The sequence below is a fragment of the Morone saxatilis genome, unplaced genomic scaffold (assembly GCF_004916995.1).
Source record: "Morone saxatilis isolate NCDOM2014 unplaced genomic scaffold, NCSU_SB_2.0 Contig12, whole genome shotgun sequence".
NCBI lineage: Eukaryota > Metazoa > Chordata > Actinopteri > Moronidae > Morone > Morone saxatilis.
Genome location: NW_023339674.1, coordinates 19,326,406 through 19,341,106, shown reverse-complemented (window position 1 = coordinate 19,341,106; position 14,701 = coordinate 19,326,406). Strand labels below are relative to the sequence as shown.

Sequence of the window (14,701 nt, the reverse complement as noted above, 5' to 3'; positions counted from 1 at the left end):
AATTTTATTTTTTAACATTTTTACTGGAATTAATATTATTCTAATTAAAGTGAGTGAAACAGCGCGAGAGCGTCTCTGGCGCTGCTTTAAATTCTGCCTCTTTTGTCTGCATTTAAATGACGGATTGTGCCTTTAAATCAGCATGAAAGCCGAGTGTTAATGAGGCCCTAAAACTTATTTTGAGTGTGAGCTCGGAGCTTTTATTGTGGAGAATTACAGTGAGTGTGTGAGCGCTCAAACAGCTGATAATAATAAATCCACCCAGTGAAACACACACACACACAGACACTGAGCCTCTCAATGAGACAAAAAGAATACAAATTAAATGTGAATTAAAATGAATGCTTGTGAGTCTAAAAGAAACAACAGGATGTTTGCTGAGCTCCAACAAACAAACAAACAAACAGAAACAAAAACAGTAAAATGTAATTAAACAGAACATTTTAATAATTTGATGTTTTTGTGGTTTTGAACTGAACTCGTTTTTATAATAATTGTGTTGATTAATTAAAGATGTTTATTGTTGTTTTTGGTTGTTTATTGTTGTTGTGGAGCGCGCGCTGGTGGCGGTCTGAACGAGCCGCGCGGATCCGGATCCACAGGTCCTCACGCGGAGCTCAGATAACGGTTTTTCCTGCTTTGAGACCGGGTCCGGGTCCCGGCGGGTCCCGGAGGGTTCCGGCTTTTCTCTTTCACACACCGACGCCCGAACCCTGCACACGGCCCCCCCTCCCAGAACCCAGAACCCAGAAAGTCCCGTTAAAGAACTTTTGCGGTCTTTGTCGCGTCCCGGGGACTCTGAGGCAGCGGGGACCTCCCCGCCCGGGCGGGGACAGCTCGGTGCGGGTCTGTGTGTGTGCCCTCTTACCGTTCTTCCTCCGGGGGTTGGCCTGCTTCCTCCTCTTGCAGCGGGGACCCTCCGCCATGATCTCCTGCTTCATTGATAAGTCAGTCCGGTCCGCATGGGCTCCTCGATCCGGCTCCTGCTGCTCCCCCTCCGCGCCCTGACAACCAGAGGACCACAGAGTAAATCCCAGAACCCGAAGAACCCAGACCCCCCTTTAATGAGCACTTTAGGGAACTTTATCAGAAATAAAATCCAGTTTGATCAAAGTTTGTTTGTTTTGTTGGAGAGCGTGCACCGAGCGCACCGCCCCGCGTCCCCGACTCTGGTCTCTGATGAGAGGAGGACTCTGCTGGTCTCTGACAGAGAGGAGGAGGAGGAGGAGGAGGAGGAGGAGGAGGGACACACACGGGTCAAATGCGGCTCATTCACTAACTTTTTTTGGGGAAGATTAATTCCGGATAAATTACACTCGAGACACTTTGTCCTACACATCCAGCTTCATCGTGAATTCACGGTAACTTGCAGTGAGAGTGAAATGCGTCCTGACGCACAGGAACGAGCCGCTGCCTTGTTCAAATTCTCAGTAATCACTTCATCCTGACACACGTGCGTTTCTAACAGGTGACCTTAAGCTTTCCATCGAAACCTTCCGCCTCCTCGTGCACCTGCTGCGGACGTACAATTAAAACGTGGAGACGTTCACCTTGCAGCCCATCACTTCCACACTGTTACACTGACTTCAGTTACAGGCAGAGACGCAAAAAGGCTGTAAAGGTGTGAATGTTATAAGCGTCTGGATATGATCTATTTGTAAAAACTGAATCACTTGTTTAGTTTTTGTAGTTTAAATTTCCCGTCTTTAAAATCAGTACATAATTACCAATAAAGCTGTGCAATGACAAAAAAACAATGACTCAGATTGAACTGGTGACATTCATGATGGAAAATCTAACTTGAAGGACACCAATGATAAACCCTCAGTGGAAGAAACGTTTAATTTAACACTTGATAATATAAAATAAACTATATAAATAAATACAATAATAAAACATATTTAACTACCTTCTGGACATTTCAAAGGGGGCATTCATATCACATGAATTTATATAAATGTTTTTCACAGTAAAACAAATAAATGCTATGAATGAGGTATTTATAATTGATTAATACTTTCTACAATATTCAGTGGTTATGTTTTGGTCTTTTGGAGTGGACTGACTAAAAGCTACAAAATAAATGTCATTTTATTTGAACATTTACTGGCTTTGAAATGTTCCACATCAAACTGGTGTTTACACATTTATCTCCCCTTTCCACCCTGACCACCGGAGGCAATCAAGCCCAATGAGATGAAATGAAAGAAAAGAATACATTTTAAACTTGACGTGAACTGAGAGTTTGTGATAATTTGATTAAACACGTGTATTTAAGAAAATGCTCCATGTGAGCATCAATTAATGTGTTAATCAGGGGTTTTGACACAGGGCTCCTTTACAAGATATTAGATAAAAATGCAAAAGCCACCTTATATTTCTGTTTATATTGCATGTTAGTGGTGTATAATAACACATTTAGCTAATATCCGTGATTATCAAGGATCATGGTTGTTTTTACTTTCTGGAAATTCTGAAGTTCTGAGAAAAATCTAATAAAAATAAGACATTAATGTTTTTGCCTTTTTGTATGATTGAACAAACCCTCTTTTGAAATCAAGAAAACTGTTTAATGTAGAAAACGTTATAGAAACATCCACACATTTCATAAATGTTCTTGCATATTTCTATGAAAAGAGACTAATTTAGTATAATTTCTAATAAAACTAGAACTTGTTTGTCTATTACATACAGTAGCAGTAATAAGGGCAAAGCATTTGTTTGACATGGTGTTATTTAAATAAAAAAATATGAAAAGAAATCAGGCACTTTGATTTTAACATGCATGTAAGAACCTTTCTTAAGATATTAAAACTTTTAGTGACTGTTAAAAGGTTGTAGAAATCTTGAATATCCAGTATCACATATCTGAACATGGCCGACCAACATCTTGAGATAAAACTGCTTCTACAGAAAATACATTTACAAAAAGAGTTTCTTGGTGAAGTGAGATAGTTTCTGTGTCCTCGTAGAGATCAGTAGACTCCAGCTTTAATCCTCGACACAGACTCTAGAGTTCTGTTGCAGGACCCCATTCAATGTCCTCCGCCTCGTCCTCGTCATCCTCAGAGCTGTCGCTGCCTCGGATCTGGGTCCGTCTGTACTGGACTGCTTGGTGATGATGTGCCAGCCTGTCAAAGTCAGAGCAGGACAGAAGGGGGTCAAGATGAGCACACCAGCCTCAGTCTGGCTTTATATAGAAAACCCAAAGACAGCAAAAGAGGACTTACACAATGAACTGAGGGCCCTTCCTCTCCTGAGGTGGTGCCTGTGCCTGTGGCTCTGGCTCTGGCTCTACAGAGCGAGCCTACAAGAGAAGACAAGAGAAGGACTTATTTTGATTTCTATGATTCTTAACAATGACAAATGGGTTTAAACTAAATAAACACACATTACAACAAGCACAGATCTTAGTTTCATAGATAATCTTTGGTCGTATTTAGACTAAACTGGTGTTTCTGAATCTTTACATCCAATTAAAGTTACATTTCCCTTACAGTGCTGACGACCGCTGTCCAAAGCAGTTATTGTTATATTCATTACCCTGCAGGCAGCCACACTGGTTAGAAAAGTCAACTTACAGAGACTTAACATTTGCCCAAACAGTAAACATTTGCTATAATGTTAATATTTGAGCTGTAATGCTGGTGCATTCAATTGCTGTTGGGAAAATCCAACTTTCAAATCTAAGAGTAGGATTTCAAGATTAAAAAGGAAAAGGATAATGTAGCTTTTTGTATTAAAAACAATTACTGTTTGGTAGCCAACAGACACATTTTTGAAGTTATTCCACCGGCATATATAATACACAGTACACACACAGTAAAGTAAAGTACACTGGGGCTGCAACTAACGATCATTTCATCATCGATTATTCTGACCATTTGTGGTCAATTTGCCATATTTAAATTATTGGCTTTATCCAGTCAACAGTGCAAACATCAAGTATATTTAGTTTACTGACATTTGAGAAGCTAAAACCAGGTCATATTCGGAATCTTTGGTTAAAAAAAATACTTAAAACCTTTAAATCACTATACAAATTGTTACTTCTATCAATGTATTGTCTGCTCACTACTGGTAAAAATGGCCTCAAATACATAAAAAACACAGGTATTTGCCTTCAAATAACAGCAACATTTTATTTACCTGTTGTAATTTCTCCTCAATAGCAGACAGGCTGGCATGTTGTGGGCTCTCAGGCTGCACCTCAGCATATGAAGGCTCATTCACAGAGTAGCGAGTAAACGGGGAGGGGGCTATAAAGTCAGGGGGTCCCTCTGATGGAGTGGTGGGAGCGATTACATCAAGGGTACTGAAATCTGAGTCTGTAAAACTACGATGAGAGGGCTCTTCCTCCTCAGCATCGCTGTGATTTGGGCTGTAACTCTCCCGGCGGAGTGACTTGGGCTCAGGTACGTGCATCAACGGTGGGATTTCTCTGAGCGAGTATGTGTCGTCGTGAAGCTCAGGGTCCATGGTGGGGCTGTGGTGCCCTAAGGCGGGCTCAGATGATCGGGCTAAAGCAGCTCCAGCTAACCTAGAGGCAGCGTTCTGACCTGGGTAAGCCTCCTCCAGGTCCTCATTGTCGGTGTAGGCCTCTCCATCGGTGAAGGCCTCTCCGTCAGTGTCCTCCAGGTCACTGGCAGCACTGAGGTAGTCCGACTGGGTTTGGTCCAGAGCATCCAAGTCCTGTTCTGCACCACTTTCCAACTGCGCAGGAAAAAAATTTAGCTATTATTTTGCAACTGGAGAGCAACATATGTTGAACAAACTGTAAGACAAATACAGTGCCAACTCTCTTAAATTAAGCTAAATAAAAAAAAAGAAATAAGTTTTAAGAAATGAAACGTACAACAAATTTAACCTAAATCCCTTTGGCCTTAGACTAAAGATCTAAGTGATGTGATGTGATATGAAACGGTCTGGTTCGTGTGTGTGTGCGTCAGAAGGAGTTATGTGTCGTACCGTCACTTCAGACACCCAGACAGGTTTGGACTGTTGGTGGCGGATCTTATCCTTTAGACTCTGATACCAAACACTGGAGTTGGGCTGCAGGTCAATACGTGCTGGAGGAGAAACACACAGTGTGAAGTGAGAGGTATATCTTTCATCTGTCTGGAATAAGTTGACAAATAAAGAAGCTACCAACCTTTATAGAGTCTATAGTACTTTCTATTGCAATATATGACAGGGACAGAGTTTGCTCGTGTGTCATTACCTGAGAAAAGGTGGCTGCAGTGTTTCCTCAGCTTCAGGGCCTGCGTGTAAAGTCGTCTGGAGCTCTTGTTGGAGTTGGGGCTGTACTTCTGCCTTATGGTCTTGACGTCCTTGCGGCTGTGAGGGTCCAAAAACAGGACCATTGGGTGGTACTGGATGTAGTTCAGCCTTTCAACTGCAGTGGGAGTGATGTCCAGAAGAGGGTGCTTGTCCTGGGAAAAGAGAAAAGCAAAAATAGGGTGTGAGGGGGTTAGCAAGAACACAAACAAAACAAAAATAGATTTATGTTGTTAAAAGTGACTGAATATCAAATGTTTCTATTTCTGGTTAATTGAAGACAGGCTCACCTTCTCTGCTATTCTCCTCACAGTGTCCAGTTTAATAACTGTGGAGGCGCTGTCTCCTGCTCCACTGCGAGGAACCATGTCTGCCATGATGCCAAAAACAATGTTTTTTATTTTTATTTTTATTTTACAAGTTTAATGTGAACATAAAATCAGGAAGAGAAATAAGGAGAATAACTAAGAAAGGTAGGGAAGAATTGTTTTACATTGAAACTAAAGAAATAAAGTGTCAAAAATAAGAAACCAACCTGCAACTTCATACTCATCAGGCATCTCTCTGGCCAGCTTCTCCATGGCAATATCATTAAGAGGACCCATAATGACAATAGGTCGTTTGAAATTAGCTGGAGACACAAACAATTCAGGATTATTCAAACTTGCTCAACTCGTTACAGCGTTAGAGCATAAAAAACAGGATTATAAAAAGCAACCTTCTCTGAGCAGGACTCTCTCATAGGCTGGGAATTTTCCCTGAATGGTGAGCTGCAGCAGGTCGTCACGAGTCCGACGTACGTTCTTTTCGTTCTTCTTGTTCCCTCTGAGTCCCCGTAGTTTCCAGAACTCGGCTCTGGGTCCTGACACTTGCCTGTCTCCGCTCGCCCTCTGCGCCTGCTCGATGCTGGCCAACGTCGCAGCCCTGCGGGGGGAAAAAAGACAGGTGTAAAAACTGAATTACGGTTCTTTATTAAACTATTAATCTAAATTTCCTTTCTGTCTCTTCCTGACCTGGTCTGATTGGGGATGGTGCCTTTATCCCTCTCGTGCAGGTCGTTCCCCATGCGGACGGCCAGCCAGTTGCCCAACTTCCCGCGGTGCATCGTGTCCACCACCCTGAACACCTCTCCTCTGGTGAAGCTCAGACCAATGGGGCCTTCTGCCTCATGGTCAAAGTGTGTGCGGATGTAGAAGTTGTCTGCCAGGTTGGACTTGATGATTTTCTTATAAACTGAGGAGAAGGAAAAGTTAAGAAATGTAGTCACTGACTGACAGTAGCTTTAGCCATAGTTATCACATGAGCGGTTTAGTGATAAACTTACTGTCCATCTTGTTCTGCGTGCAGATTTCTACCCGCTCTCCTTTTTTGATGTTCAGGAGGAAGTTGGCGGCCTCTTCTCGTGTGAAATGACCAAAATCAACTTTATTTACCTGAGTAAGGAGTGAGAGTTAAGCCAGATACAAGCTAGAAGACCCTTAAGTAAAATGTATTTAACTTTAACAGCTCTGAAGCTCAGCTGGCAGAAAGATTTGATGTGAAACCCCTGCACACAACAAGATAAACTGTGCTGACTGTGTTATATTTTTGGCAGACATGAAATCTCTCCATGATCTTGAAAATCAGCTGACAGGCCAAAAAAGGGCCACAACTGAGCTTTAAATCAGTTGTAGATACTGAAACAATAACCTCTTCATCACTGTGAAGTTACTGTTACTCTGAGCTTTAAAAAGCTAATAATGAACTAATGGAAGGTGTATATCAGTGAAACTCAACTTAAGGCCCATGAATCTGGCCCACGATAGGGTGCTGTGTGGCCCTTCAACCGTTTTCTAAAATAACGACTTTCAAGTCACCTTATTCTGCCACTCAAACGAACTTAATGTTTACTCATTTTATCTTATAAATGCTGTTAATGTTTGTTTATTAACTGGCCCTGGGCTATGTTTCAAGAGTGCCCCCCTGGCAAAGCAAGCTGAGTATTCCTGGTGTACAGCCAAAAGTAAAGCACCGCTATCTCACCTGCATGATCTGGTCTCCCTCTTTCATTCCCTCGTCATACGCAGGGCTGTTCGGCTGAACTCCACCAACAAATATACCAACATCGTTGCCCCCCACAAGCCTCAGACCCACGCTGCCCTCCTTCACAAACGATACTGTGTGAACGTCTGAGCTGTACCTGAGTGAGAAGAAGAATCAGCAGTAAGTTCATTTCTATTGAGATGAATAAACTAGATACATTTGTTGATATTCACATGAATTAACATTAATTAACATTTACAAATGAACAGTAATCACCCTGGATTAGGTGATGGGTAAGAATCTGGAGGTAGGGAGTAGATGGGCTCTTCTGTAGGTTTGGCTAGAAGAAATACAGAAATGGTGAGTTATCAGGTAATCTTCTTTGAATAATCAATAACTAATTTAGTCAATAAAATGTTAAAAAATACCACAAAAACTTAACACAATTCATCAGAGAAGCTGCAACCAGCAAAAGTTCAGTAATCAGGATTCATTATTCAAACAATGAAGCGATTATCAAACTCAGCCTTACAGTAGACTGGTGGGTTGCTCTTCACTGAAATCCCAGACCTAAGGGTGCCAGTTCCATTAGCAGCACGAGGAACACTGTGAGGTGGACAAAACGTCAATCTTAAAACAGCACAAAAGCCAAAGAAAGTTCCTCAAGAGGGTAAAGCTTGACAATAGCAAAACAAAAATGTTATGTGAGGATAATACTGATTTGATTTGTCATGCAGTGCATGGTCAGCCGTACCGGCTGTGTGTGTCTCCTCGCTCGGAGCTCCCAGACCTCCTGAGATGTGACAGCTGGTCTGACTCTGAGGAATCTGAATGAGGTAAACAGACAACAGAGACTGTGGTCAGGAATAACTTTTGGCCTTCCTGCTTTAAAACTTTAGATAACAATACAGAGGGAGAGTGTGCGACACAGGAAAGTAAACTGACCATCGGGAGGTGGTCTGGTGGGTGATGGCACACGACGAGGAGGCTCCTGCTTCACAGCGACTGGAGTGGGTTTAACTTCAGGCAGGACTCTGAGAAAAGACAAATAAAAGTAATTAACTCTAATATGTCTTTTGAACCTGTCTGTCATCTTGTGATAAATAAATGAAACAAGCATCAGTGCATTGACTGGCATGTGAGAGATGTTGAATCAAATATCTTATTAAAACTAAAATGTTGTTGAATATGAAACATGATGTGATGCAATCTTTGAAGGAAGTCACATCATGTGTCATCAGTGTGTACAGAGTGTTTTACAATGAGACAAGCAGATGAACCAGTCAGACATCCTGTCAGTATCTTTTCACACATCTCCACAGTGAGGCGGTAACCTGAAATGTGCCCTCACTCATTTTCAACTGTGCCAGAGTGTATTCTGCACCACATACTGGGGCTAAATGTTTTACATTCTTATAAAATTTGAGTAATCCAAAGGTCTCTGTACTCATAGCAGACTAATTCATATTATCATTCCCTTGCAACAATTTCCCCACAAGGATCAAGATTTTTCTTAGCTTTGTTAAGGTTTTCAAGGATAACTAATGCCTGTTAAAGAGCACCTGACTAACCTGAACTCACTTTGTGATAAACACTGATAGTCTTGTAATGACTCTGTACAAAGTACGTAAGAATTCTCGGTTTACTATCAACAAATATTTAATGTGTGAAGTGCCCATATTCTGATCATCCACCTGCTCAGGTTGCTATCAATAGACTGCTGGTTTACTGTCAACAGTGTTCGTTGAGGTTAAATGTAGGCCCTCAGAAGTACTTGGTAAGTTTAGAATTAGGTTACTGGTTAGTCCCACATGTGTTTATGAATAAAAATTGACTTATGAAACTTATGAAGCAATATTATTTAACACTTGGGACTTGACTATTTGGTGTTTGAATATTAGTAACCACCAACAGACATGTTGTAATGAGTCAAACTAAGGGCTTACGCAATGTCTCTCACCTATATCGGTTTTTGGCGGTGTCAGAGTTGTTGCTGTCTGTGGAGTGCCTGCGAGGGACGGAGGCGTAACTGGCCTCCGATTCAGAGTCTGAACGAGCTGTGGAGATCAATAAATACAGTTCACATTACATCATAATTCTAGCCTATTGGCCAATAGCTAGAACGTAGATGCACGTCTGTAAAAACACATGACTCCACAACAGTGCGTAATGGCTCATTGAGTTAATACAAAAACACTCTTCAGCTGAAACATTAAGTATACACACACACACACCTCTCTGTGGTGGATTGCTGGCAGTGAGGCTGGAGACGCTCCATTTCGGCGGCTCCACGGCAACCTCCGGGAGGACTCTGCAACAGAAGAGAGGGAGGCGGGAGTGAGGGAGGAGGAAGATAACAAATCTCAGTTACGTTTGGAAAGGGGGGGGGGCCCGTGGCTAGTATGATGATTATTGATGAGGATGAGACTGAAATGTTGAATATTCACCTTAGTGTCTCTGAGGGAAGCTCTCTCTCTTTGATGGTTAACTGCTTAGTAACTGATCAAAATTAACCATTCAGTAGTATTAGATGTCTTGCTTGATCTCGTTAGTTCATGTTTACTATCCGTTTTTAACATGCTGAATAAAACATGCTGATTTGCAAGAACTGATCAATAAGTTGCTATTCTGCATATGTTTGATTGGTATATTGTCCTCTGGTTAATCAACACATAGCCACATACAGGAGAGGGACATGTTCAGCGAAGTCACTTTTATTTCATTGGTTAACAACATGTCACCACAAACACTTGGTACAGTCAAAAAACACATCCAGCAAAAATCAAAGGCTACAAAATGAGACTCAAGACACAAAATAAGCAAATCAATAAAAAAAATATCACAGAGACGAGTAATTTAAGTTTTAGAAGGTAAATAAAGACATGTGATTAGCTAATGTTAATAATGGGAGAGGCGTGGACAGTCTGCTCAATGTCCCAGTCCGTCACATCTTGTTGGGTTTCGGGGAGGGGGTGAGGGGGAGTTGGAGGTTGGGGGTTGGGCAGACCTTCATCTGTACCTGTATCTGCTGAGGGAGTCCTGACTGTACGTGGTGCTCTGCCTCTGAGGAGGCCCCATGCCGCTGTCCGACTCCGAATCAGAGTCTGAGAACAAGGAGAACAGTTACAAGATAATATTTAGTTTTTACTGGGCTGCAACATAAAATAAAAGCAATATAACTGTTTTTCCTAATTTTATTTATCACATCCTATCCTCTGCCACAGTGTTTTAAACCACCGATGGATGGCTTAAATGCTACCTTAAAGTGTTTTATACTTAAGCCTCTACACTGCCTGTTTCATGTGCGTCACCACATCACATTTCACAGAATAAACTTCCAGACTGATTTCTAATTTACTTGACAGAAACACTGTCACAAACAGACGTTACTGATCATTTTCTCTATAGTTAGAAAGTGCTTCAGAGAGCAGCTTTCATGTTTGCTCCGGCTTTAGCTTCATCTGACTGTTGACACCCGTTCAGCAGCAAACACTCAGATTATACAAATATTGTCAAAGAGGAGTCGGACCAAGTCCAGGATGTGTACCATTACAGGGAAGTTGGATTGTTTTTGTGTCTGTGTGTGTGTGTGTGTGGTGTTGTGTAGTGTGTGTGTGTGTGTGTGTGTACTGACCTGGGGGCAGGACCCTGAGAGGAGAGCTCACCCTCCTTGGCTGCTCCTGGCGAATATTGATGGGGCCTGCGTGGGGCAGATCAGGAAGAACTCTGGGGGAGGACAAGTGTGAAGACGGTTAGGAAATGTGTGGTGGGAAAAGAGAAGTAATTTCTCTTGGTGCTGGAGTTGAATCGAGCTTCCCATCCTTACTTGTATCTGTCTGGGCGGGGGCTTGCTCTGCGTGGTGGAGGGGAAGCACTGCGGTCAGAGTCTGAGTCCGACACCGGCTTTCGGGGCCGTGAGGCGGAGGAGGTGGGACGAGAGGTGCTCCAGTTGGGGACTATAGGAGAGGACCGTGGGTTGGGGAGGGTGGACACACCAGACAGAGTTCTGGAGAAGAGCAAGTCAAAAAGATTTATTTACAACATTTTTAACACATTATTTGACATTTGTTGCACAATATGCACTTGAACAAGTTGGATATTAATTCTGAAAGCAGTTTATCCATCTTAGGGAATTAAGAAATACCCAGTAAATATTGCTAATATTACTGCTGGAGAAACCTGATTTAGGTTTTACAATAATGACTTCAGGCAGAAGTGAAAGCAACACTTTTCTTCCCTCCAATCTGAAATAATTCAGCTGAATGTCACTGAAACTGAAATAAATCAATGTTTCCACAGCTGAAAAGATTGTATCAAGATACAGTGTGCAGTAAGAAAAGCTGCATGATTTCTAATAAGAGAACCTGACCTCTGTCTTATGCATGTTTAGACCCTGTTCTGGTTTAAACACTAAAAAAATAACCCTGGTTATATTTCCAGGTTGAAATGTAACAATTATAACTATTGGTCTAATTTTGGTAAATATTATTGTATTGGATGTTTGGGACCTTACTGTACATCAGTTTTATGAATGAGTTTCATGATTTGTCATTTATCCACATTTCTAAAATCTAAATATATAGGAAATATACACAGAGTTAACATTCAATTAACATTTTGTTAATAATAATAATAATAATAATAATGAGCTTGAACTGACTTGTATTTGTTAGAGTGGTCCCTCATGTCCGGACTGGTTCTCCTGACAGGAGGAGGAGGAGGAGAGGCACTGCGGTCGGACTCCGAATCATATGGAGCTGAAAAAAACACATTTCAATCTCAATGGGAATTCCAGCAACTACACAAACATTAAACTTTTACAAATACAGTCTTAAGTCACAGCTTGACTTATGTGTAGCTCTGTTAAGAGCCTGATCCTTGGCAGCACCGACCTTTGCGAGAGGCGTAGGTTTTTACAGGAGGCCGAGTCAAGGTGGAGCGCACTGGGGATGAATCCCGAGACTTGGCTGGAGGAGGTTCAGCTCTCGTTCTGGGTTTTTAAAAAAAAGATACAGAATTTCGTCAGTGGCTTTATTATTAAGAAATGGGGCCATTTTTACAATCAAGTTCATCATTTTATGTTTATTAGTTTTGGTGGTGGGGTAGCTGCTGTGTGTACCTGCGTGTCCGTTTCTCTCTGGTGGGTTGACGGGACGTTCTGTGTGTGGGGAGGTCTTCGTCAATGTCTGAAATGTCTGATGGGAAACCAAAAACAACTTCATTTAGTGAAACCAGAAAGCTTTCTACAATTATTTCTTCCCTATTTTCTCTCATTCACACCATTCCTCCCCCTCGTATCTCCACCCCTCACCTTCTAGTTCAGAGCTGCTATCTCGGCGGTGGTCGTCCTCGCTGTTGGGGGCGCTGTCCTCCACCTCTGGGATGCTGACCAGGAACTTGCGGTCGTCCCTGAGGACCGTCATGGTCAGTTTGCCCCTGCTCTTCTCCACCAGGTGCTTGGTTTCCAGCAGGGATAGATTCTCCGTTGTCATGCCGTTGATCTGGTCAAAGGAGACAAATCAATTAACGTGAACAAGGGTTGTTGTGCCTTGACAATACGGTTTTAGATGAATCATCCAAATCTTAATTTTCACCTTGAGAATGAGGTCTCCCTCCTGCAGCGTTCCCTCCTTTGAAGCCAGGCCTGTTTCTGTCATGTGCTTGATGAAGATCTGACTGCCCAGCTTCAATCCATACTCTGCAGGAAGAGGAAGACAACAAGAATTCACAAACGAGTACTTCAGGGCAAACACACTTAAGTTTTTTTTACCTTGTCGCTGAAGTCTTACCATCTGTGTTTTTTTTTTTAAGCAGTGTAGTTCTGATGGGTTTGTCTGCAACGTCCTGATATGGCAGCCTCTTGTACCCCGACGACATCAACGGTAGTGCGTTTCCATGCCCGTTGCGGTCTGGCGTAGTGCTGCGAGCGCGGGGACGGTAGCCGTCCCTGTTGTCGCTGCCGTCAGAGTAGCGTCGTGTTCGTCTGGGGGGGTCCGCGTCCAGCAGGTTGGAATGGGAGGCGGCCCGGGATGGTCTGGTGGTTGCTGGGATCTGGATCTTGCGAGGGCGTTTCACTGTCTGGAGAGAGAAAGACAGAGAGGGGCAGAGAATTAGAGACCGAGCAGTAATACAGAAGCCATTTAGGTGTTTCGGTTGCTGTCCTCCGTACTCACCACGTTTGCCGTCTTGCCGCACGACTTGAGGATCTGAATGGTGTAGTTAGAGTGGATGTTCTCCATAGACACGCCATTGACCATGACAATTTGGTCTTTGGTGCTGTGAAAGCAAATACACGTGAGTCTGGGTCTGTTAGTGGATTCACACACCTTCCAAAATACCTTACATACACCTTTCAAATAAGTTAATGTATGTTAAGTGTTTTATATGTTTACAGTCAAGTCTTAAAAAGGTTTTTACAGTCACGTCAGGGCAACTGTAATAAACTTACAACAGTCGTCCTATGGCCGGTCCATTTGGCAGCACATCTGACACCACCACACTGGTATCCCCGTTGTCTGGGTTAGGCTTGTCCTTGCCTCCTGATATGGCAAAGCCAAACCCCAGTTTGGGATCCTGTTATGAGAGAATGAGAAAAAAAAAAAAAAAAGCTTTTAGACAGCAAGTTCATGAAAGAGCAACATGAATGAAAAGAAAGAATGCATCGGAGTATGCAGGTAAAGTATGAACATGTGTGGGAGATCCAGTAGAGAGATAGAGGGCACATTCCAGCGGCGTTCAGTGGCGGGACAGTGAACAGCCAGCTGGTGCTGTGGGGCGCAGCAGGGTGTGTCACTATGAATTCCTGCTGGAGTCTGTGCTGTGAAACTGAGAGGTGTGAAGCACGGTCCAGCTCAACCTCCGCAAGCCCTTTTACAATACTGAAACTGCCTCTGAGCCATACATCGAGGCTCGACTTTCACTTCTGTATTTGTGCAGCCACTGAGCACAGAGCCAACCAGCATCGATCCACCAGAGATAAAGTGATCTGCACTCCAAATTGGCTTTAAATTTCTTGTGAACACATCAGTGACTCCTGATACCTTCACGTCTGAAATGCATATCATTTCATTTTGTTTTGATTATTTAAACAAACAACCACTTACTTTGTTTAGTGTTATTGTATGTTGCTCCCATATTGTTAGCTCCTCCATACCTGGTTTCTGGAAAGAACACAGCAATGAGAAGAATATATTAAGCCAAGTAATATTTAACTGTGACAATATGAAATCATAAATAATGAAGGCTAATACATAATCCTGGTCATTACAGGGAGGATAGCTGAGCCTGAGCGGAGCAGGCAGAGTGTGTGTACGACTCAACCTGATCTCAGCATGCTCTCACCTGCCGCAATCCTGCCTGACCGGTATGGAGGAGGGGCAACCTCCTGTGTGTGTGTGTGTGT

At 42.7% G+C, this 14,701-nt stretch overlaps 1 protein-coding gene across 3 annotated transcripts in view; it reads right to left on the bottom strand.

Annotated features, from left to right (window-relative positions):
• Window positions 1-2,558: 2,558 nt before the first annotated feature.
• The window catches only part of tjp3 (tight junction protein 3), an 18,487-nt gene continuing 6,344 nt past the window's right edge, over window positions 2,559-14,701 (bottom strand). For all 3 annotated transcript variants that reach the window (XM_035653304.1, XM_035653301.1, XM_035653302.1), the window contains exons 2-30: window positions 14,403-14,459; window positions 13,748-13,872; window positions 13,473-13,575; window positions 13,089-13,377; window positions 12,894-12,997; window positions 12,611-12,800; window positions 12,419-12,494; window positions 12,192-12,289; window positions 11,960-12,056; window positions 11,126-11,305; window positions 10,934-11,025; window positions 10,319-10,403; window positions 9,534-9,610; window positions 9,260-9,356; window positions 8,245-8,333; window positions 8,054-8,126; window positions 7,832-7,905; window positions 7,576-7,639; window positions 7,300-7,456; window positions 6,602-6,710; window positions 6,291-6,510; window positions 5,996-6,201; window positions 5,813-5,908; window positions 5,568-5,647; window positions 5,222-5,432; window positions 4,969-5,069; window positions 4,150-4,713; window positions 3,231-3,307; window positions 2,559-3,131 (exon numbers count right to left, since the gene is read on the bottom strand). In XM_035653304.1, the coding sequence (XP_035509197.1) occupies window positions 3,011-3,131; window positions 3,231-3,307; window positions 4,150-4,713; window positions 4,969-5,069; window positions 5,222-5,432; window positions 5,568-5,647; window positions 5,813-5,908; window positions 5,996-6,201; window positions 6,291-6,510; window positions 6,602-6,710; window positions 7,300-7,456; window positions 7,576-7,639; window positions 7,832-7,905; window positions 8,054-8,126; window positions 8,245-8,333; window positions 9,260-9,356; window positions 9,534-9,610; window positions 10,319-10,403; window positions 10,934-11,025; window positions 11,126-11,305; window positions 11,960-12,056; window positions 12,192-12,289; window positions 12,419-12,494; window positions 12,611-12,800; window positions 12,894-12,997; window positions 13,089-13,377; window positions 13,473-13,575; window positions 13,748-13,872; window positions 14,403-14,450 (3,903 nt within the window). In that variant the 5' untranslated portion in view covers window positions 14,451-14,459 and the 3' untranslated portion in view covers window positions 2,559-3,010. The remainder of the gene's footprint in view (window positions 3,132-3,230; window positions 3,308-4,149; window positions 4,714-4,968; window positions 5,070-5,221; window positions 5,433-5,567; window positions 5,648-5,812; window positions 5,909-5,995; window positions 6,202-6,290; window positions 6,511-6,601; window positions 6,711-7,299; window positions 7,457-7,575; window positions 7,640-7,831; window positions 7,906-8,053; window positions 8,127-8,244; window positions 8,334-9,259; window positions 9,357-9,533; window positions 9,611-10,318; window positions 10,404-10,933; window positions 11,026-11,125; window positions 11,306-11,959; window positions 12,057-12,191; window positions 12,290-12,418; window positions 12,495-12,610; window positions 12,801-12,893; window positions 12,998-13,088; window positions 13,378-13,472; window positions 13,576-13,747; window positions 13,873-14,402; window positions 14,460-14,701) is intronic.